At 36.2% G+C, this 20,538-nt stretch overlaps 1 protein-coding gene across 22 annotated transcripts in view; it reads right to left on the reverse strand.

The window, feature by feature from the left end:
• Window positions 1-20,538, reverse strand: part of NRXN1 (neurexin 1) — a gene marked incomplete at its 5' end in the record, with an annotated part of 953,418 nt that overhangs the window by 560,003 nt on the left and 372,877 nt on the right. For 14 of the 22 annotated variants that reach the window (XM_081315130.1, XM_081315141.1, XM_081315150.1 and 11 more), the window contains 3 exons: window positions 2,769-2,795; window positions 5,178-5,381; window positions 18,871-19,254. In XM_081315130.1, coding sequence (XP_081171256.1) covers window positions 2,769-2,795; window positions 5,178-5,381; window positions 18,871-19,254 — 615 coding nt within the window. The remainder of the gene's footprint in view (window positions 1-2,768; window positions 2,796-5,177; window positions 5,382-18,870; window positions 19,255-20,538) is intronic. The other 8 variants (XM_081315140.1, XM_081315143.1, XM_081315139.1 and 5 more) reach the window with 1 other exon arrangement.

The raw sequence follows: 20,538 nt of genomic DNA on the forward strand, positions 1-20,538 counted from the left end.
ATGCAAGCGCTTGAAATGTATCAGAAGTATTGAATGAAAATATCACATCAGAAACTGAAAGGTTTTAAGTTTAAGATATGAAATTTTGTATTTGAAATTAGTTTTTCTAAAAAGTTGGACATGCATTTTGAATACTTGTAATTTTTTATTTCAGATCAAATTCATAAAATTTTAGAAATCAGGAAATTGCAAAAGAGATATTGGACCATTACATGCAGTCAACAGTATTATTTAAGTTCAGTTCAGGATTCAGATTACCTTCTTTCAAAATTTTCCTCAGATGATGTATTAATTCAAAACATTCTTATAGTTTCTTTGTGACTCAGCTGTCCTATCTTCAGCAAAAAAGATGTGATGCCCAATTTGACCATGGATTATACACCTGAACATGGAAGTATTTCACACCCTTTCTCTTAACATATCAAAATATTCACCATGTGAAATGGTGTGTCTTCATGGAAACTTTGTATTCTAATTGTGCACCAATCAGAGCATTATTAATGGCTGAAATGTATACGTTAACTGTAACTTATTAGAAAACATTGTACCGAGCGGGGGTCCTCAACTTACAGCCACAATTGAGCTTAAAATTACAGTCATAGGTTGTGGGGTCATTAAACAAGGTGCTCATGCATTCTTGACTCTCCCTGTTGTAGATGTTATTTGCAATATGGGGTGCCTCGGAATGGGGGAGGCTACAGGTTGCTGAACAAATGGTTGTAAATCAAGGACTACCTGTATCATAATTACAATCATATAAACTTCAGGTCTTAAACAACAACAACAAATATACCCTTTTGCTTTCCATAGATGTCTTCTGAAAATTTTTCCCCTTCCATGGGAAGGAAGAATAGAACAATCCACAAGGAATATAGTAATACATTTCAACAGATTGGCCCTCAACTACCCAGAGTTGTTTATTGTGTCCATGGCAAACTATACCTTTTTGTATACTTAAGCTTAACATTATGTCCCTTCTTAAATAACGTATTAATTAATTAATTATTTTTTATCCCATTGCACTCTCATGATTCTCACAAGTGAAGTACAACATATGAAAAAAAAATCCACAGTACAATGCAATTACAAAAAATAATAATAATTAGAGTATTTTTAAAAAATTAAGAACCACATAACCATAACAGTAAAAATAAAAAAAAGTTAATGATGGTGTAAGTGAGAAATATCGGAGTGGTATTCAGAAAAGCTCAGGTTTCAATAAGCTTCTAAAAGCCATTAAGGAAGAGATTAGTCTGATCTCTACATGCATATATAGTTCTGAGATAAAAACAAAGAAACAACTACTTTGAAATTGTATTTTACTTTAGTTCCAGATTTTTAAGTGTCACTGTTCATTTTTTTGACATCTATTTTCCCTTAAAATATTACTAACACAGTGCAATTAGAATTGTATTAGCAATTACATTAAAGAACTTCTGTCAAAAAGTATTTGGAACAATGCCTTTTTTTCTTGCTATTATTCCAGTTAGTCATTTGTTGTTTGTTTTCTTGTGGAAGCATTATAAAAAGTTATAATTCACAGTTTATCCATTTCAAAACGGCAACTGGAGAATTGTGCAAATAATATTGGGTTTTCCTTTTGAATAAGAAAATTTAGATTTTGAGTGTTCCAAAGCAAAAATCCAGAGCACCATTGGCAGTAATTCAATAAGCACGCCTTTTCCCTCCCCTTAAATCTACTAAGTGCCACTGAATTGTGTTACAATATGTTTGATGCAATTATGTTACAATGTTTGATGTATGGAAAGCATAGCCTGGTTAAAGTTAGAATCTTTCAATTTTATTATCAGTGGAATTGTTAAGATCACTTTTAAAATTCTTCCATTGAAATTGATATAAGTAGGTTTAAGTCCATCATATACTTGGTCATTATTTGTATATTAATGTACACTGACTATGTAAAAGCTGCAACATTCAACATCCTTCCCCAAAAGGAAAAAAAAATCTATTGTACTTACTATAGAACGTTTGGGAGATCCACAGACTCAAAATAAAATCACAGTCCACAATCCTCTTTCAGAACATAGAATCTTAATCCAAATAATATCAGAAAGATTAAAAACTTATTATCAGTTTACCCAGTAAAAATGATGCAAGACATACAATAAAAACAATATACTGTAGAATCAAAAAGAAACCATTACAGAGATATAACCTTTAATATTGTTAAAACATTCATTGACGTTTTCATTTCATTCAAGCAAAATGTATTAGTCAAAGAACTCAGAGAAAACGCTTAATTTGGAAGAATAATTGTTGAATGCTTATTTATAAGTGTGTAGTTGTTTTGCTTTTAAGTATGTTGCAATAGGAAGTCAAAAAGATTTCTTTTTTTGTTTTAAGAATGAGAAACATATTTAAATATTGAATTACTTTAAACCGTTTAATATTTTTGGACTAAGAATTTGCCATCATGCAAGTGCATGTTCATAAAGAGCAACTAATTGGTCATATAATGATATTAATAAAAATATTTTTTCCTTTCAAAATTGTTTTGAAACTCCAAAAATCTCTTCCAACATTCTTGAAATTAATCTAAAGCATTATTTGGGAGTATGGAGGGGTCACGGCAGAGTTGATGTTATGGTTTCTTTTTGTATCCATGATATTTTTCCCAAGGTACCTCCCATCCCATGGAATTCATTCTATTATGCAAAAATGATATGCGGCATGTTATATAATCTAAAGTTTTCAAATACTTCATAATGGAGGAATAATAAATTTAAAAATTTTGAATAGGCACTTACTGGAATTACAGTTAATCCTGATACAGTCTAGATGGGGAAGAATAGATGAGAAATGAAAATTTATCCTTCAAAGTATTAGCTGCAGACATCCAGTAAAATCACATTCCACCCTTCCGGGGACAGACACATGCAAACATGGCCACTATATATGTTTTGATTCTTTCTGTATTGCCAGAGAATGCAGTTATATGGTGATAAGACTTTAGAAGTAGAAGAAGTGATAATAGGATAACAAAAAAATGGCCAATTTCAAACAAAGCTACATGGTGACAAATCTAAGTGAGAAAAATGGTTTGTGGCAATGGTTCCAGTCAGTGGATTTAAGCTGGCTGCAACATTCTCTCCCATATATGAAAGAACAAAGAGATCTCTATTATAATTTCAAAAAATGCTCCGTCACAATGGGGAATAGTGCTCGCCAAGGCTAAAATCTCACATTCTGGGCCACTGGTATTACCTCAAAGGAGGACAAATTTTTCAACATTTAAAATGCCATACTTAAACTACTTTAGATTTCTTCTCAATTTCTGGAATATCTGTAACACCATTTAAACAATTCATAAATAGCTGGAAAGTGATTCCTTCATGTAATTTTTATTTTTTAAAGTGTAATTATTCTGAATCAAATCTATGATTGATGGTTTGCTTTTTGTCTGTTTTCCCACACCTACATGTCAATAGTGACTTTTGAATCTCAGAATGAATAAGGCTTGTAAAAAGAAAACCGTCACGCTTGTTCCATTGCTTCTGTATATATACTCTGCTAGGTTTTCTATGGATGAATGATTTATGCTCGGATAATCAGCATTTTAATTATTCCTCTTCAAGGTCTTTGAGGATTTTATAGACATTTAAAGAAAAAAAACCTTAGATTTTGTTTCCATGTAGCTGAGTTTGTCATGTGTCGTCAACCGCATCAGAAAAGTGGTTGCAAACAGCCAAGGAACATCCCCTATGTGCCTCTGTCTACAGAAAGCTCTCTTGAAATAGCCCCCATTTCATTGTCAGCCCCTGCCATTTTCTCAACTCAAAACTACATAGCGGCCTGCAGTAACTTAAAATTGCCACAGGAGGGCTCTAGGTAAAACTTAGAAGAATTCCTCACTGCAAAATCTCCTAGACACCATCAAAATTCAACCATTCAAGGTTCCTTAGAAATGGGGTTTGAATATATCAACTGTCCTATTAGTGTTTCTTTTTTTTTCCAAATTAAAAGTGAAATAACTTCAGGTTAGCTTTTCAATATGCTGCATGAATGGTCTGGAAAATATTCTTAAAAAATGAAGCTCTTCAAGAAAACCTACAGTATATGAGCTTTGTGAATGAAGAAAGGAGTTTGTTTACAAAAAAACAAAAACACCCCTAGAAAGCATGATCTTGGTTCTGCAGAAGAGTTTATGTGGTTTGTGTTCACATGGCTGTTTGCTGAGGGCCGCAGACTTTGGGCATTGAAGGGTTGTCTTATTTGTGACACACAGAAAAACCAATATGAAGTTTGTGGGAGCATTTTTAAGGAACAACAGAAAGCAGGAAGTAAAGATGATTTTGGTAACATAGAATGACAGACTGCTACAGAGAGAGAAGACCATGGAAAACAAACATGTCACTTATAATTGTGGTATAGATTTGCAAGATAACTTATTTCTATACTTGTGCGTACATTTCACATAAACTGCAATGTATTAGAAATTGCTAGAAACAGTAAATTATAATCAGGATGGCTGGCTCTGACATATTTGTGAACATTTTGCGAATAAACTTTGTTTTCATGAGTAACTTACTTAGGTGTGGTTTCTGACTGTAGGCCACATGGAAAAGCCAGGGAATTTTTTTATTATTTTGGACCACTCTCAGACTATCATCATCCATGACACTGACAATAACATGGTATTCCCACAGAGTGTTAGTTTCTTCACTGTTTATATAACTGGTGAGAGATTGCCAACTACAAACACAGAGCCAGGAATACAGCTTTTCAGGAACAGAAGTGGAGGTTGGTACTGAATAGACACTTGTACCTTGTGCCAAAGGAATACTTGATTTCTAGCAATACGGACATATCTGTCAGGATAAATAATTTTAGGTATTTTTTTTCCAAAACGAAATACCCCATTAACACCACTGAGGTGCTGGTCTTCTCTTTTTAGAACAGGCTGCAGCTCAAAATTAATTGTAATGGGTTGTAAAGGAATGCACAAAAATAAAAGAATATAAATCCCAACTAACTAAATAAATAAATAATGGAATAATATTACAAATACACATACACACACACACGTACAAATTTCATATATAAAAGACAAGTTATTTTCAGTGTCAAACAGGCTATTGAATTGATGCTAGCAGGCAAAGATAAAAAAGGATGTTTGAAATGTAAATTTTAGGATGGGAGAGGGGGAAGAATGTTACCTAGGTTGACTGTTAGCTTAACTCGTCCTGCATCCAGCTCTAAACGCAATGTATCAGCAGATTCTCTTGAAGTCGTGGCCATCAGAATTCCATATGCTCTCTGAGACCTGAACCGTAAGGAGACATCTTCTGCTTCTGTGTGCATCACCATAGGGAGTTGAATTTTCATGAACATGCTTCCATCATAGCTTAGAACAGTTGCCTCTAAAAGTATACAAGCAGAAAAATGATAAGAAATTTACCATCTTGGATTTCTGCAAGGTGAAAAGCCTACAAAAGTTATCAAGAGTTACATCAAGATATATTAAACCAGGTTTACAAATCTTGTGCTGCACCAAGGTGAGCATATCCTACCAGCTATAGAAACACAAAGGGCGTGATAAATCTCTGTTTCCAAGTGCATTCCTGGACATTGTAAATAGGAGATGTGACAAGAACTGGGCAGTCTGCATTATAAAAATGGCAGGTTCTGATTAACCTGATGGATTGCTATTTCTAGTTATCAAACTCTGCCCAGAAACTGAAGAAGAATTGTTAGCACCAATAACTTAATAGAAAATAACAACAGAAGTAACATAACTATTATCAAATGAAATATATGTTTATGTTTTCCTTTCCAATGCCTGCTCAACAATATTCTATATCTATACTGTGGTTTATATATGGTTCCACAGCAATTCATACATTTATAAGCAAAATACATTTTATCACCCAAGGATAGAATGTTGAATAGTCTATCTGTTTTAAATGCTGCATTCATCTACTACTCAATTACCATCTCTTAAAAATAAAAAAAGAAAAGAGGAGAGTTGAGGGGAGAAGTCCAGGCCTGCACATACAATATGTATAATGTGACCTTCTCTATTTAGTTATTAGCCTCCCCAAAAACATACATTTAAAAATATCACTTGACTTACTAAACTCCAAAGCCTTGTTAACAAGTATATATGCCACACACACACACACCCAAAAAATCATGGGAACAGGCTTCATTCAGTTTTAGGAACAGACAATTTTTATTATGGACACCTTCCTTCCTCCCTCCCTCCCTCCCTCCCTCCCTCCCTCCCTCTCTCTCTCCTTCCTTCCTTCCTTCCTTCCTTCCTTCCTTCCTTCTTTCTTTCTTTCTTTCTTTCTTTCTTTCTTTCTTTCTTTCTTTCTTTCTTTCTTTCTTTCTTTCTTTCTTTCTTCTTTCTTTCTTTCTTTCTTTCTTTCTTTCTTTCAAAAAATACTATGGACATTAATGGATACAGGGTATATCCAGGGATATGGGGATGTCACTGAGTGGTCAAATATTTTCAAGCATTTAGGAGACAGTGTTGGGACTCTGTAATAAAGAAGGCATTGTGCCTCCCAGAGGCTGATCATGTCCACTGTAATCATTAATGTATGGAAATAATAGACAGGGGATTGTGGCTGCTTGTGCATTGCCCATCCTGGGCTTATAATGAAATTTGGCATGGGTTTTATGGAAAACCAGATTACAAATGATATTATACAATCTTTCAGGTCTGGAAAATATGACAAGCCTAATTTTTGTTAATAATGGCAGAAAGTGAAGAACTAAAGAGCCTCTTGTTGCGGGTGAAGAAGGAGAGTGCAAAACTTGGGTTGAAACTTAACATTAAGAAAACCAAGATCATGGCATCTGGCCCTCTCAATTCCTGGCAAATAGATGGGGAAGAAATGGAGGTAGTGACAGATTTTATTTTCCTGGGCTCCAAGATCACTGCAGATGGGGACTGTAGCCAAGAAATTAAAAGACACTTGCTCCTGGGGAGGAAAGCCATGGCAAATCTAGACAGCACACTAAAAAGCAGAGACATCACCCTGTCAACAAAAGTGCGTATAGTCAAGGCTATGGTCTTCCCAGTTGCAATGTATGGCAGTGAAAGTTGGACCATAAGAAAGGCTGAGCGCCAAAGAATTGAGGCCTTTGAACTATGGTGCTAGAGAAGACTCCTGCGAGTCCCTTGGACTGCAAGGCGATCAAATCGGTCAGTCCTAGAGGAGATCAATCCTGACTGCTCTTTAGAAGGCCAGATCCTGAAGCTAAAACTCAAATACTTTGGCCACCTAATGAGAAGGAAGGACTCACTGGAGAAGAGCCTAATGCTGGGAAAGATCGAGGGCAAGAGAAGAAGGGGACGACAGAGAATGAGGTGGCTGGATGAAGTCACTGAAGCAGTAGGCGTGAGCTTAAATGGACTCCAGAAGATGGTAGAGGACAGGAAGGCCTGGAGGAACGTTGTCCATAGGGTCGCGATGGGTTGGACACGACTTCGCAGCTAACAACAACAACAAATTTTTGTTAAAGAGTCATGCACAATGGTAAATTAAATGATGGTGATCTATTTGCCTCTTCTTGTTTTGTTTTGTGTGGAATTTTCCCTCTTTTGGCCAAGGCATCAGTTTATGCTCTGCCACATGTTAGACACTTTTTTTCATACTTTCACTGCCTCAACAATAATATTGTAGATGTCCTGGAATGATTATGGATTATAGTTTTGGTCGCCACTGCTGAACAATGTAGGTGGACCCATTTTTATACTTCATTCAGATCAGATGATATATAATAAAGGCCTATTCTCACTCTTAGTCTCAATTCCAAAGGGACTGGAAAGCCAAACAGCAATGGAGCAGAAAGTTACGCTCCAAACAACAGGAAAAAAGGTTTAATAATATCTTGCTCATTAGGCAACTTGCAGCATGTAGGGCAGGGAATAAATGTTTTTACCATCATTTCTGCATTAGAAATATAACAGTTATAAAGGGAAGAAATGGCTTTATTAAAGTACACAAGAGAGCAATTGTCCCTTAAGGACTGGAGTAGAAGAGGCAGAAGGAATTACATTAGTAAGTTTTCAGAAGTTTTATCCTGAAAGTAAATAGTAGTAATTTTGGGGATTATGAAAAATGGAGAAATGGATTTGCTAATGAATTTGCTAATGCACAGAAGAATTTTCACAGAGTATTGATATTAATGGTTTATTTCTGGAAATAAATTCATTCAAATATTAATTCTGTTCTGCAAGATGCATTATTTTTGTAAAATACTTATGTTCTGTTCAGTTTTATTTTATTTGTAATAGAATATATGAGAAATGAATGCTACGTGCTTTTATTTTTGCAAATAAACATATGATAAATATTACAAAGTTAGAAGGATACCCCTTTAGTGTGCACATTGCTCTGCACATGTGTTTTATCATTTGAAATCCAATTTGAAGGGCTGTTTAGATATTTGGTCTGTGCATACCAGTTTAAATGCTTGCTTCTCCATTTTTGCTTACTGTTTATAAACTTTTTGGTCTTCTGGGAAGTCAGCCCCCCCAGAGAAGGAAATATTAAAAAGGCAGAAAAATATATTTCCTCAAAGGATCTTAAAGAGGCAGAAAAGCATGCCCAGTTTTTCTTAATAGCCCCAAGTCTCCCTCCCCCAAACAGAAACGATCTCTATAGAAATGCAGATGTAAGTCATCCAGGAAGGTTGGAAGCCACCAGCTAGAAGATTAAGAAGACAAAGACACCTAAAATCTACATACCCCACCCAAACTCTAAGACAGGACATCATAGGATTAACCCACAGATGCCAAAGGGCACACCCAGAGTCAGGTCAGAATACATGAAACACGAAATAGCCTCAAACAGGAACAGAAAGCAACTCCAAACAAAAGGCTCAAGAGGATATAAAAACCCACTCCCTACATGTGCTCAGCCTTTTTCTCTTTTTTTTCCAGAGCCATCTTTTTGTCTGGCTTTCCTCTTCAATAAACTGCAACCTTTTTTCTAAAGCAGTCGCCATCTTGTTTATCCCCGGCTTGGACTGAACCATGATGAAGACTTTTTCTTCAACAGTCTATTAATTACTGAATATTTGGTTTTATTTAGCTGAAAACATGTAAGCTGTTTGGCTGACCCCCTCTTTTTCATACAGATAATAAAAGGCTGTAGGCCAAACTAAAAAAATTCTGCATCTTAGCATCTTTGCTACCCCCTTGTAATTTTCATTCATTTCATTCATATTGCCTGTTGAAAATGAACACCTGTGAAAGCTGTTGCCAAAAGGTAATCATGTACTGCATACCCCAATAAAATATAAAGAAAGAAGCCAAATTATGCTGCCATGACATCTGTTTTGCCATCTGCTAATGTTGCCATAAACAAACAAAGCCCATCCACTGATTACTCTGATGTTTACACTTTCAGCATAATCAGCCAAAACTCACAGTAGCAAAATATGTGTAGAACACTACAACTTCTAAGATTATTATGTTCAGCCCATTTGAGAATATAACCAACTTTAGGGATGTGTGTGAGAGAAATATAAAACTGGCAATAGCTTTCTTCTCTCCACTCTCCCCATGGCCCACATCTTTTATGAACTCTCTTAAATGAAAAGGAAAATTCTTTCTAGCTTCCGATTATAAAATAAAATTAAACTTGAAACACAGAGACTACTTATACTCAATTACAGCTAATGGAAGATGTTTGAACCTCCTGTTTTGAGGCTTCAAGTAGTATCTAAAACTTACAGCAAACAAATGGTATACATTTACCAGTAATATGAAAGCACAATCTAAGTGAGAAGTCAATAAAATGAATGATTATCAGTAGGAACCATTTCATTATAGCACCAGCTACAAAACCAAACATGGTGCTATTGAAGAAGGTTTTTTTTTAGGAAGACAGCTTTCTAACTGTCCTCTCAGGCTTGGAGCTAATGCTAGGAAAGAATCTCCTGCAGAGCATTTATGAAACACCAAATAAAACAGGGTAATTGTTGATAGTCCATTTTTCCTGCATAAATATTGCAGCTCCTGGGTCTCAAGCCAAATGTTTAATTCTGTGCAAATGCCCAAGAATGAAAATGTCATCCCTTATTATTCCCACAAAATCACTTGGAAAAATAGAGTTTGCCAAGAAAGATTGAGCATGAATAGAACAACAGGATATTGTTTGCTTGACATCAGACAAATTAGAGGGGGCAGGATCGTCAAGAAATAATATTTCCTTGTGATATTTCATTTATTTTCAGAAAATAGGAAGTTGTATTAGAAAAATTTTCTGTTACTCTTACCCCAGTGCTTTTTCTGTAAAAAAAAAAAAAGGTGCCGGAACTCACACACGTCATACAACCCACCTTGCCTACCCTACAAGCTTTCATCCAAAAAAGGTGCCAGAACTCCGTTCTGGGCGTTCTATGACAAATAAAGCCCTGTCTTACCCTATGTAATATTAGCTAAATTAGTCTTTCTTTTTTCAAAGTCATAAAAGCAGTGTATCGTTGAATGTCAGATATTGTGCGGAAATAGGCAGGAGAGGGCTGCAGCTTATGAAAATTATAAAAATTAGGAATAGTGCTCAAGGTTTTGACTTTAGGAACATTACATTGACTACTGCAGGATCCTGGATGAAAGCTTACCTTTTGCTTTGATAGAGAAGGGGACAATTATTTTTCTTCCTAGCACTTTTCTTGCAAGTGCAGGATCCACTTTTTTTCAAATCAATCAAATATTGATCCATTTGGTTGTGACAGGAATTTGACTGAGCTGCTTGTCTCCTGAGCCTCACATGGTGGGCTAGGAGAGTATGATGGGCCCAAAGTCACCCAACTGCTTTTAATGCCTAAGGCAGGACTAGAATTCACAGTCTCCTGGTTTCTAATCTGAACCACTAGACCAAACTATTTCTTTAATCAAGTAGACATGTTGCTTTGCTCCTGATTTAAATTAGTTTAAAATATAACAGTTAGTGAGCATCTACTATAGCCCTTGGTTCTCATATTGCACAAATTCCTTATTCCATTCAACATGATTCTCCCTTATTTCTCCAGGAGTTTTATTCAATGAAGTAAACACACATATCTGCTGCCCTTTTCTTTTATTTCATGCAGCAACTGTAATGGTGTTATGCTTATTGGCTAGAAATTTTTATCAGCAGGCGCACATGGGTAGTATGATAATTCTGTAGAAGAGGATGGATTTATTGTATTTTGGAATTTCAGCGGTTGTAATCATATCATTGCATGACCATTTGGGATACAATTATTATTGAATAAGGAGGAAAAGAAATGCTTTGAGCATAACTTCCTCCAGATAGGGAAGCTCTAGGGTAACATAGAATATTCAATGTGCTGAATAAATACTACAGGTATCTGCAGGAAAAATAGCCAGATAACATTGTGAGTACATCAGATTAACATTGGTCCCAGCAGCTCAAAGTCTGTGTTTCAGAAAATTAAATTGTGGAAAATGCTGAAATCATGCTACATTTGTTGCCTGGAGTTATTTATAAAAATAATAAAAACAGGATTTAAAAAGATAGGCAACTTGAACTAAGAAAGCAATTCATTAGTTTATTGGAAAAAAAACTTAGAAAATATTTTTGTTATTATTGAGACATTTTATTAGACTTCTATAGAGTTGCTTTTTATTTTATAGACTTGCATATGCTTGTTATCATTTTTTCAGTGAACACATGACCTGCATGAAAATTACTTAGTTTTTGATTTTTAAAGCTGCAGATTTTTTTCTGTTCACAATCCTCTCTTTGCTGTCCACACTTTTCTTTTTGAAAGTGCCCGGGAGTGGAACCACGTGTGTAATAGCAGGAGTTTGCCACAGGGTGGTACACTATGTCTATTTAACTGAAGAGTTTTCTAATTCAGTTGACAGTCTAGTTACAGCCCCCACCCCAGCCCAGCCCACCCCCGTTAGCGTGGTCTACCAGTAATAGAAAAGTCAAGAGACATTGCAATACCTGGATTTCTGCCAAAAGATTTCCTATTCTAAAATAAGAAATAAACTTCAGAGGATGTGATTTTATTTATAACAGTACAAAATGAGAGGGTCTGCCTCAGCTAGTCCTAAAGAGAGAAAGTGGGATTTTTCCTCAGGTTTTCACTGACATTTTTAAAGCTAATTGTGGGGATGCAAATCAAGTGCAGGGAAAAATCTTTACCTGCATGGTGAATTTATTCTGCAACATGCCATAGCTAAATTTGATTGACTACATAGTATAACAATAACTACCGTCATTGGTATATGAGTAAACATGTCTTTGTGCGGTAGGATTTTCTTTGTATAAAACAGATCTGAGAGTTACAAGAAAGGAGAAAGGATTGTGGGAGGGAAGAATGAGATAAAATGTCATCAATACTTATAAGAATTGCATACAATCTGACATAATCACATCAATATGATTTCTAATTGTCTGAGATCGTAGCAAAATGATCACAAATTGGTAGAAGGTAAACAATCTTAATTTGGGGAGTGTTATGTTGTTGAAAAAGTTGCCACATAGCCATTCACAGTCAGGTGTGCAGCACTGATAGTGTTTTTGACTAAAAAGCAATTCTTGTATAATAAAAATGTATGCACGCATAGCAGATATAACATAAAGATCAGATTCCTGACCATCTAGCTCAGCAGTCTAATATCACGATGGCTCATCTACTGTACAAGGAAACCTACTGGTCTCCTATCAGATCATTTTCAAAATTAGTCACTCCTACCAAGACTAATAGCCCTTGATCTCTTATGATATTCCTGAAATACTGTAGTCCAAGACAGCACCTCATGTTACGATAGTGAATTCCACAGTTGAATTACATGTTGTATAAAAAAGTACTTCATTTTGTCTGTCTAGATTCGTCTAGGACTCAATATCATTTGGTGACCTCTAATTATAGAATAGAATAGAATAGAATAGAATAGAATAGAATAGAATAGAATAGAATAGAATAGAATAGAATAGAATAGAATAGAATAGAATAGAATAGAATATCTTTATGGTCATTGTGTATCCCACAATGAAATTAAGTGCCACAGAGCACACTATACACAAGTAAAAACCACAAGTAAAAACACACATTATATACACACATCTTTCACATCCTATTCACCATTGCGCTGCCCCTCATATTGCACTTCAATGTTGCACTATACAGTAGTATTTAATATGGTTACAGCTCTGGGATAAAAACTGTTTTTCAGCCTATTTGTCTTTGTTTTTATTATCCTGTACCATTTGCCATATGGTAATAGTTCAAAAAAAGAATGTCCGATATGAGATGAGTCTTTAAGAATATTTTGAGCTTTCCTAAGACAGCAGAAGTGTACAGTTCGTCAGGGATGGAGAAGAGAGGGTAGCCTATAATCCTCTGGGTGATGGTAATGACCCTCTGGAGTGCTTTCCTATCTGCTACTGTGCAGTTGGCAAACCACACACAAATGCAATAGGTTAGAATGCTCTCTACTATTATAGTATGAGGGCAATTTGGAAATAAACCTCCATTTGAGCATGTGCGAGAAATTGGCAGGGATAGCAACACCTGTCCTTCAGTAGGCAGTGAGGAATGGAAGGAGAAGGTTGTGTTGCAGTTGATTCGTCTGCTAGATCAATTGAAAATGAAGCCTGCCATAGAAAATCCCGCCAAATGTGAAGTGTGTGTAGTAATAAGATTCCTGTGTATGAAAAAACTTTTTTCGCACACAGGAATCTTATTACTACACGCACTTCACATTTCGCGGGATTTTCTATGGCAGGCTTCATTTTCAATTGATCTAGCGGATGAGTCAGCTACAACACAACCTTCTCCTTCCACTCCTCACTGCCTACTGAACTATTGCATATGGTGCCATAGGATGGGCATCACTATCCCCGCCTATTTCTCGCACATGCTCAAATGGAGGTTTATTTCCAAATTGCCCTTGTACTTTGAGAAGGAGAAAAGTTGTTTCTCCTTGTCCATTTTATCCATACCATGCATAATTTTGTATTCCTCAACCATAGCCTTCCCTTTGCCTCCTTTCTAGACCAAACAGTCCTCAAATAGGGATGCTGCCCTATCCCTTGAGCCTCTTAATTGTTCTCCGATAAACCATCTCTAGCTTTACTACATCATTTTTGAAGTATGCCAACCAGAGCTGCACATAATATTCTCGATGTAGTTGCACCAATGATTTATATAAAGGGCATTATAATACTGTCATCACTATTTCCAATATCATTTTTATTATCTCTAACAAGCTTTTGGCCTTTTTTTTTTTACAACAGATGTGCACTATGTTGGCATCTTCATTGAACTATTTATCATCATTCCATGAACTCTTTCCTTTTCACTTCTGATCCTATTAGTTTTTATAAACAGTTGGGGCTTTTGGCAGCAATGTGCTTTATTTTACACTTGCTCACATTGAATGGCTCCTTCCATTTTGATATCCACTCCCCTAATGTGCAGAGATTCCTTTGGAGTTTTTCAGACTCCCTTATTGTTTTTACCACTCAGAACAATTTAGTGTCATCAGCAAACTTGGCTATTCCATTAAACACCAGGTGATTCCAGGTAATTTATAAATATGTTAAAAAAGCACTGATCCTAGACCAGGGGTGTCAAACTCAATTTCACTGAGGGCCGCATCAGTATTGCAGTTGCCCTCAGGGGCTAGGTGGGCATGGCTAGAGTGCGTATGGCCTACTGCAGAGGTCTTCAAACTCGGCCCTTTTATGACTCATGGACTTCAACTCCCAGAATTTCTCAGCCAGGCATGCTGGCTGAGGAATTCTGGGAGTTGAAGTCCATGAGTCATAAAAGGGCCGAGTTTGAAGACCCCTGGCCTACTCGGTGGGCATGGCTAGAGTGCGTATGGCCTACTGGGTGGGCGTGGCCAGCTCTACATGGTTCGCATCAAGGGGGCCTATGGGGGCCTGGGCAGGAGTGGGACAGATCTGAGGGTCTCTGGCAGAAGGAGGGTCTCTGGGCCAGGGCCAAGGCAGTGGGGGCCGTTACCTCACTGTTTCCAGGATGGCTTTGCAGGCCACATGAAACCACTTCGCGGGCCGGATCTGGCCCCCGGGCCTTGTGTTTGACATCTCTGTCCTAGACAGAACCCTGGGGGACCCCACTAGTTACCTCTTTTCATTGTGAGAAATGACCATTTACTTTTACTCTTCATTTTCCATTCTTTACCCCATTGCTTATCTACAAGAGGACCTACCTTTTTATTCTATGGCTATTAAACTTATTCAGAATCAACCTTTGATTATGTTGGAGCCTCTATTATTGTGATTTTAAACAGCAGCCAAGCTTTCTGGAGAGCGATTGCCCTTTTGGCTTTCTATTTAAGTTATCTTTTCATCAATCTATTCAGTTCTGAGAATTTCCCTTCTTCGAAGTGAAATATAACTATGCGGAACTTGCTATGTAAGTTAACCCATGTCTGAATGCTGAATTTTATTGCACTATTGCACTATAGTCACTATTTCACATTATGAAGATGCAATAATAATGATATTTTATTGAGAATCAATTCTCATTTTCTAGGTATGGTAGGTGATAAATTAGTAGCATATTATAAGAATTTGTAGTGTTGTGTAGTCAATGTTAGCATAGGTTATACCAGGGGTAGGCAACCTCGGCTCTTTTATGACTCATGGACTTCAACTCCCAGAATTCCTGAGTCAGCATAGCTGACTCAGGAATTCTGGGAGTTGAAGTCCATGAGTCATAAAAGAGCCGAGGTTGCCTACCTGTGGGTTATACCAAAGAATTGAAATTGACAGTATCCCACATGATGGGAAATCTGATTGCACAGAGTTCCTCATTGTGTGGAAGACCGCAGCTGTGCACCAGCCAAGTATGCTTATAATCTATGGTGGGAAGCATTGCAATCAGAGTTAGAAATATCTGTCTGTGGAATACCTTCCCGTAGGAGTCAAAGAAAAGAAGAACAACCTTGACTGCCAAGAAAGGCTCTGTTTTCTCTGGCAGGAAAAGGAGAAATGATCACAGAGACCCATGAAGAGAAGAGAAGGATCAATTGGAGCTCTGCAGGTTCCTTCTCCAAAAGAATCAGAATAGAGGAGGGTATGTAGTTATTTTCCTGCTGGAAGCTGCCCAAAGTCATTGGAGTTTATTTATTTATTAAATTTAGATGGTGCCCATCTCACTGTTATAGTGGCTTTCAGCTGCTGGGTGGCATGCAAATTGGATTGATAAATAAATGAACCTGGCCCCAAGATAGAGGCACCAATGTGGTGACCTATTCTCAATTACAATCTCAAAGTCGGGGCAAGGGAGATCTGTGGTCAAGCACATTGTTAATATCAGGCTCTTCTTTAATCCTAATGCACATATAAATGGACCCTTTGTACTTGGCTCTCCTTCTAAGAGGAAGTAACTAGCTAAATATTTAGCTCAGTCTTTCCCCGTCATGTATTTTCTTTCTTGTTTTTCAATTAAAGTTAAAATCCTGTTTCACTTATCTTTCCCCAAACTGGATTCTTAGGGATGCTCATACACACAGAAAAAGTCATTTTCTCTGACACCACTGTCATAGACAAATCACTACTTGAAGAAGCTGAACCTTAAAACTACCTATAACCTCAGCTGGAGTGGAAAATAAATGTGACTGATTTCCTCTGGGACTGTGAATCTAGAACATTTTCGGAGCCTTTTCAGGGAATTTGTTGCAGGTAGTAGTTTTAATAAGATCTTCATCTCCACCAGAAAGATTGGAAATGATCACTCCCAAATGTCTTTGCTTAAACCATAAAGCTTGTCTTAGCTCCTTGGTATTCTGGGGAGCTAGATTAATGAAACATTTGGTAGAATGGCTAGAGTATAGATGTCAGAAAATGTCTTGCAACATGATCAATTACCAATAAGAACTACAACAGAGGACTTCAGAGGTGTTGGATCTCTGTCCATGACTAATTTACACGTTGTATTTCCTTTAGATTCTATTCCAATGCCATAGCACAGAGAAAGATTTGAGAAACATTTAGACACAAGAGATCTATTAAAATCAGCATTAATAAGGCTTCTGCTGACTGAGTTAAGGAAAGTCGTATATTCCTTCTGTTAACTACATTACAGGTTACTCCTGTCCAAATGCTGATATCTGACAATGTTTATCAGATCATAAGCCTTCATTGTGGCCTATGGTAGAATGGTTGAATTGGTGGATTTAAAGTGCTGGCAAGAAAATAGCTCAATTCTCTCTGACAGAGAGAGGTTAAGGCCACATAACTGAAAACTGCCAAATTGGGAAATGCTAAAGGTAAAAACAATGTTACAGCAAAGTCTTATCATACTACATGAAGTATCAGCCTTATGACTTTTGAAGCCTTAGATCAGGGGTCCCCAACCCCAGGTCTGTGGACCAGTACTGGGCCATGGCATGTCAGCAACCGGTCCACACAAACAAACAAAGCCCCATCTGCGGGATGCAGGTAGCATACAAACCCATGCACTCTCCAGTCCATGGAAAAACTTTTCTCTGTGGAACTGGTCCCTGGTACCCAAAATGTTGGAGACCTCTGCCTTAGATTCACAGATCTAAGTACTCTAAAAATTGCTATAGAATTCATTAATACTGCTGTCTTCTTTGTTTTGATCATTCCTGAATGTCCATGTCAAATTACTCTTTCTTTAGTAGACATTTTATTTAGTAATATTTTTCTGAAATTATATTAGTTATCCATTAGTTAGGATAGCAATTGTTATTTTTTATTCTTTGCCTACATGTTTAGGCTCTTTGCATTAACTATTGTAAACTATTCTTTATGATTGTTATATAGCTGTTTCTACTTTGCTTCTGTTTCCAGGACTAGAGACCTCTGCTTCTTTTCCTTATCAACCTTATAATTTCATTCTGAAATCTTTCTTTCACTTTGTGGGTCAAATAAAACATCTCAGACTGAAACCTTGTTCTCTATTTGGTACTGATAATCCATACATTCTCTTAAGTATTCTCCTTTTTGGTATGCTGTGAAAATCGTAATGTCATTGTGAGTTACTTGCTTTGCAAATGAATGTGATGGTCAACTAGGGCTCTATGCTGTATGACAAATTACTGTTTACTAGATCTATGCAATGTGGCTTGCATTTAGGCCTCTATGGTGAAGTGTTACAATATGTCAGGTGAACAATTTGTGGTGCAATTTGTCTGACTGAGACACTTCATTTTGATTCTGAGCTTTCTCTGGCATTTCCATAGACAGAGGTCTCTTCCAATTCCTGGATATTCTAGAACAGGCCCCCAAATTGGCATTAAATAAAACAACATACCACATCCACTTCATTGTTTAGAGGCAGGGGACCACAATCATGAAACCACATTGTAGGAGCACTTCACTCACATTTCATTACCTTTGAAGCAAACTACCCTTGCAAAGCTTTTTATTGTTGACAGCCTTATAGTTATAGTGTTGATCAAATATTATTTATAAGTTTCATTATTTATTTAACCATACTGCAAGGTCTATTTGACACCTTCCTGATTTTTATAACCAGCTAAATAAACCAGGCAAACTGTTCCTAGGTTTTAGAAGGCAATGAATAATATAGTATTATTATTGTTATATATATATTACATTAGTAATATTTTCCTTAGATACCACTTTTTGAAAGAAAAAAAAAATTCTAAATCAGTTTGCTCCATTCAGTAATAATTTGTATGTGAAGGTTAGTTCATTTTCATGGTAATATTCTTTTCTCAGTGGAGTAATTTGTCCACTGCTTCATTCAGTGCTTTATAGATCAATAATGTTTATTATCAACCAAATGATTGATCCATATAATTGTGTGCAGAAAAAATGCAAATAATGGATCAGTAGAATGTACATGACTGTTTCACTTCATTCTGTCCTCCTTCTGCAAACCAAAGGTCTGAAGACAGTGACTTACCTCGTTCACATGATCTGCCCAGGTAACCTGTACCAGAACAATCGCAGACATATCTGTTCCAGCCATCTCTACATATGCCATTGTTTTTGCATGGGTTGCTTAGACATGGCTTTGCTGTTTCTCTTGAACAGGAGGGTTTCACCCCAGATGTGCTCTGGATTTCTGCCATTTGACGAATATCTTTACTTTGTCCATCAATAAACAAGTCTCGAATACACCCCACATAGCCATAATTTAGAAGGGCTGTCCAGACCTCCGTTGGAAAGACAAGGCCAGCTTTATTTTCTGGCAAACCTCCAAGGTATAAATCATCATCTAGATCCAAGATCTCACTTTCTCCTGGTGCAGTATAAGGACTTCGCATCGTGTTGACAGAAATAGTACCTATTTAGGAACAAAGTATAAGTAATTCATTTGAGACAGCATGTTCTAACTATTTATTATTGGTATTTATATTCTAATTCTCAGTGAAAGTCATTCCCCCCCAGTAATTATAATAAATATTTTTAAGATCATATGCATTTATCTGGAGAACAATTGAAACTTGAATAAATTATTTTAAAAAGGAATAGAAATAACTCATTCAATTGTTATTACAAGAATTAATCATGCAGAATGAATTATAATTCTATGTTTGTTCATTTGTTTTATTTGCTGATAAAAACAAGGCAATTTTTTTCACCAATATATTTGCAGGTGGGTATATTGATTTTCTAACATGGTAGATACTACCCAAGATTGTGTGATGAAACCAATTTAATTCCTTTATAGCATATAATTTGATCATCTGTATTCAATAGTATGAAGATGGCACATTTTGTACTAGGCTCGCATGATACTTGATTCTTTTTCTTCCAAGAAGTAAGAACATTAATCAATTAAACAGTCAATCAATGCACAAATACATATACCATGTGAATGGGAGACAAAAATTAGAGCCAGCAAATGTCTAAAAGGATTATTCTTAGTAATGGGCAAATGTAATTTTATGACATTGAAAAAAAAATTAAAATAAAACAGATGTAAAAAAATAGCAGAAAAATGAAATGAATGTTTCTTCATATGTTTGAGGAACTACATATCATATTAGTGAAATGTTTCCACTGCTATGTAAAATAACTTGAATGAAAAATGGCACTGAAGAACAATCCAAAATAATTAAAAACAACTTAAAAAGTAACTAGTATAAATATGAAAAAAGAGGACACTATGGAAACTCATTTGAGGAACCCACAATTTGCTGTGTCTTGTCAGATGGTATCCAAACCAGGGCACCACTGTTATTTTCAGGATGCATGAGAGAGGAAAACAGCGCTAGGATCAAAACATGATCAGAGCATTTCCAGCTGTTTCTTATATTGAAATGATTTGATCTTAAACATTAAATATGAATTTAGATTAAGTATGTTTCTGTTCTAAGCACATTTGCATAATTTATCTGTCCTGTTTCTTGGGATATATGGAGCAGCAGTAAATGAACTTTGACTGACATTGCCATTTAGAACCATCATAATATGTTATTTGAATTATTTAACATTTATGAAACAGACTGTTCCTCCTAAAATCCTGAGACAAATAAGACTTCACAAAAATGAGACATCTGAATGGATCAAACTCCTTTTCCCTAATTTTTTAAATTATTTAAAGAGTTTTATTTTAATCAAAGAT

This window comes from Vipera berus (assembly GCF_964194415.1).
Source record: "Vipera berus genome assembly, chromosome: 1".
NCBI lineage: Eukaryota > Metazoa > Chordata > Lepidosauria > Squamata > Viperidae > Vipera > Vipera berus.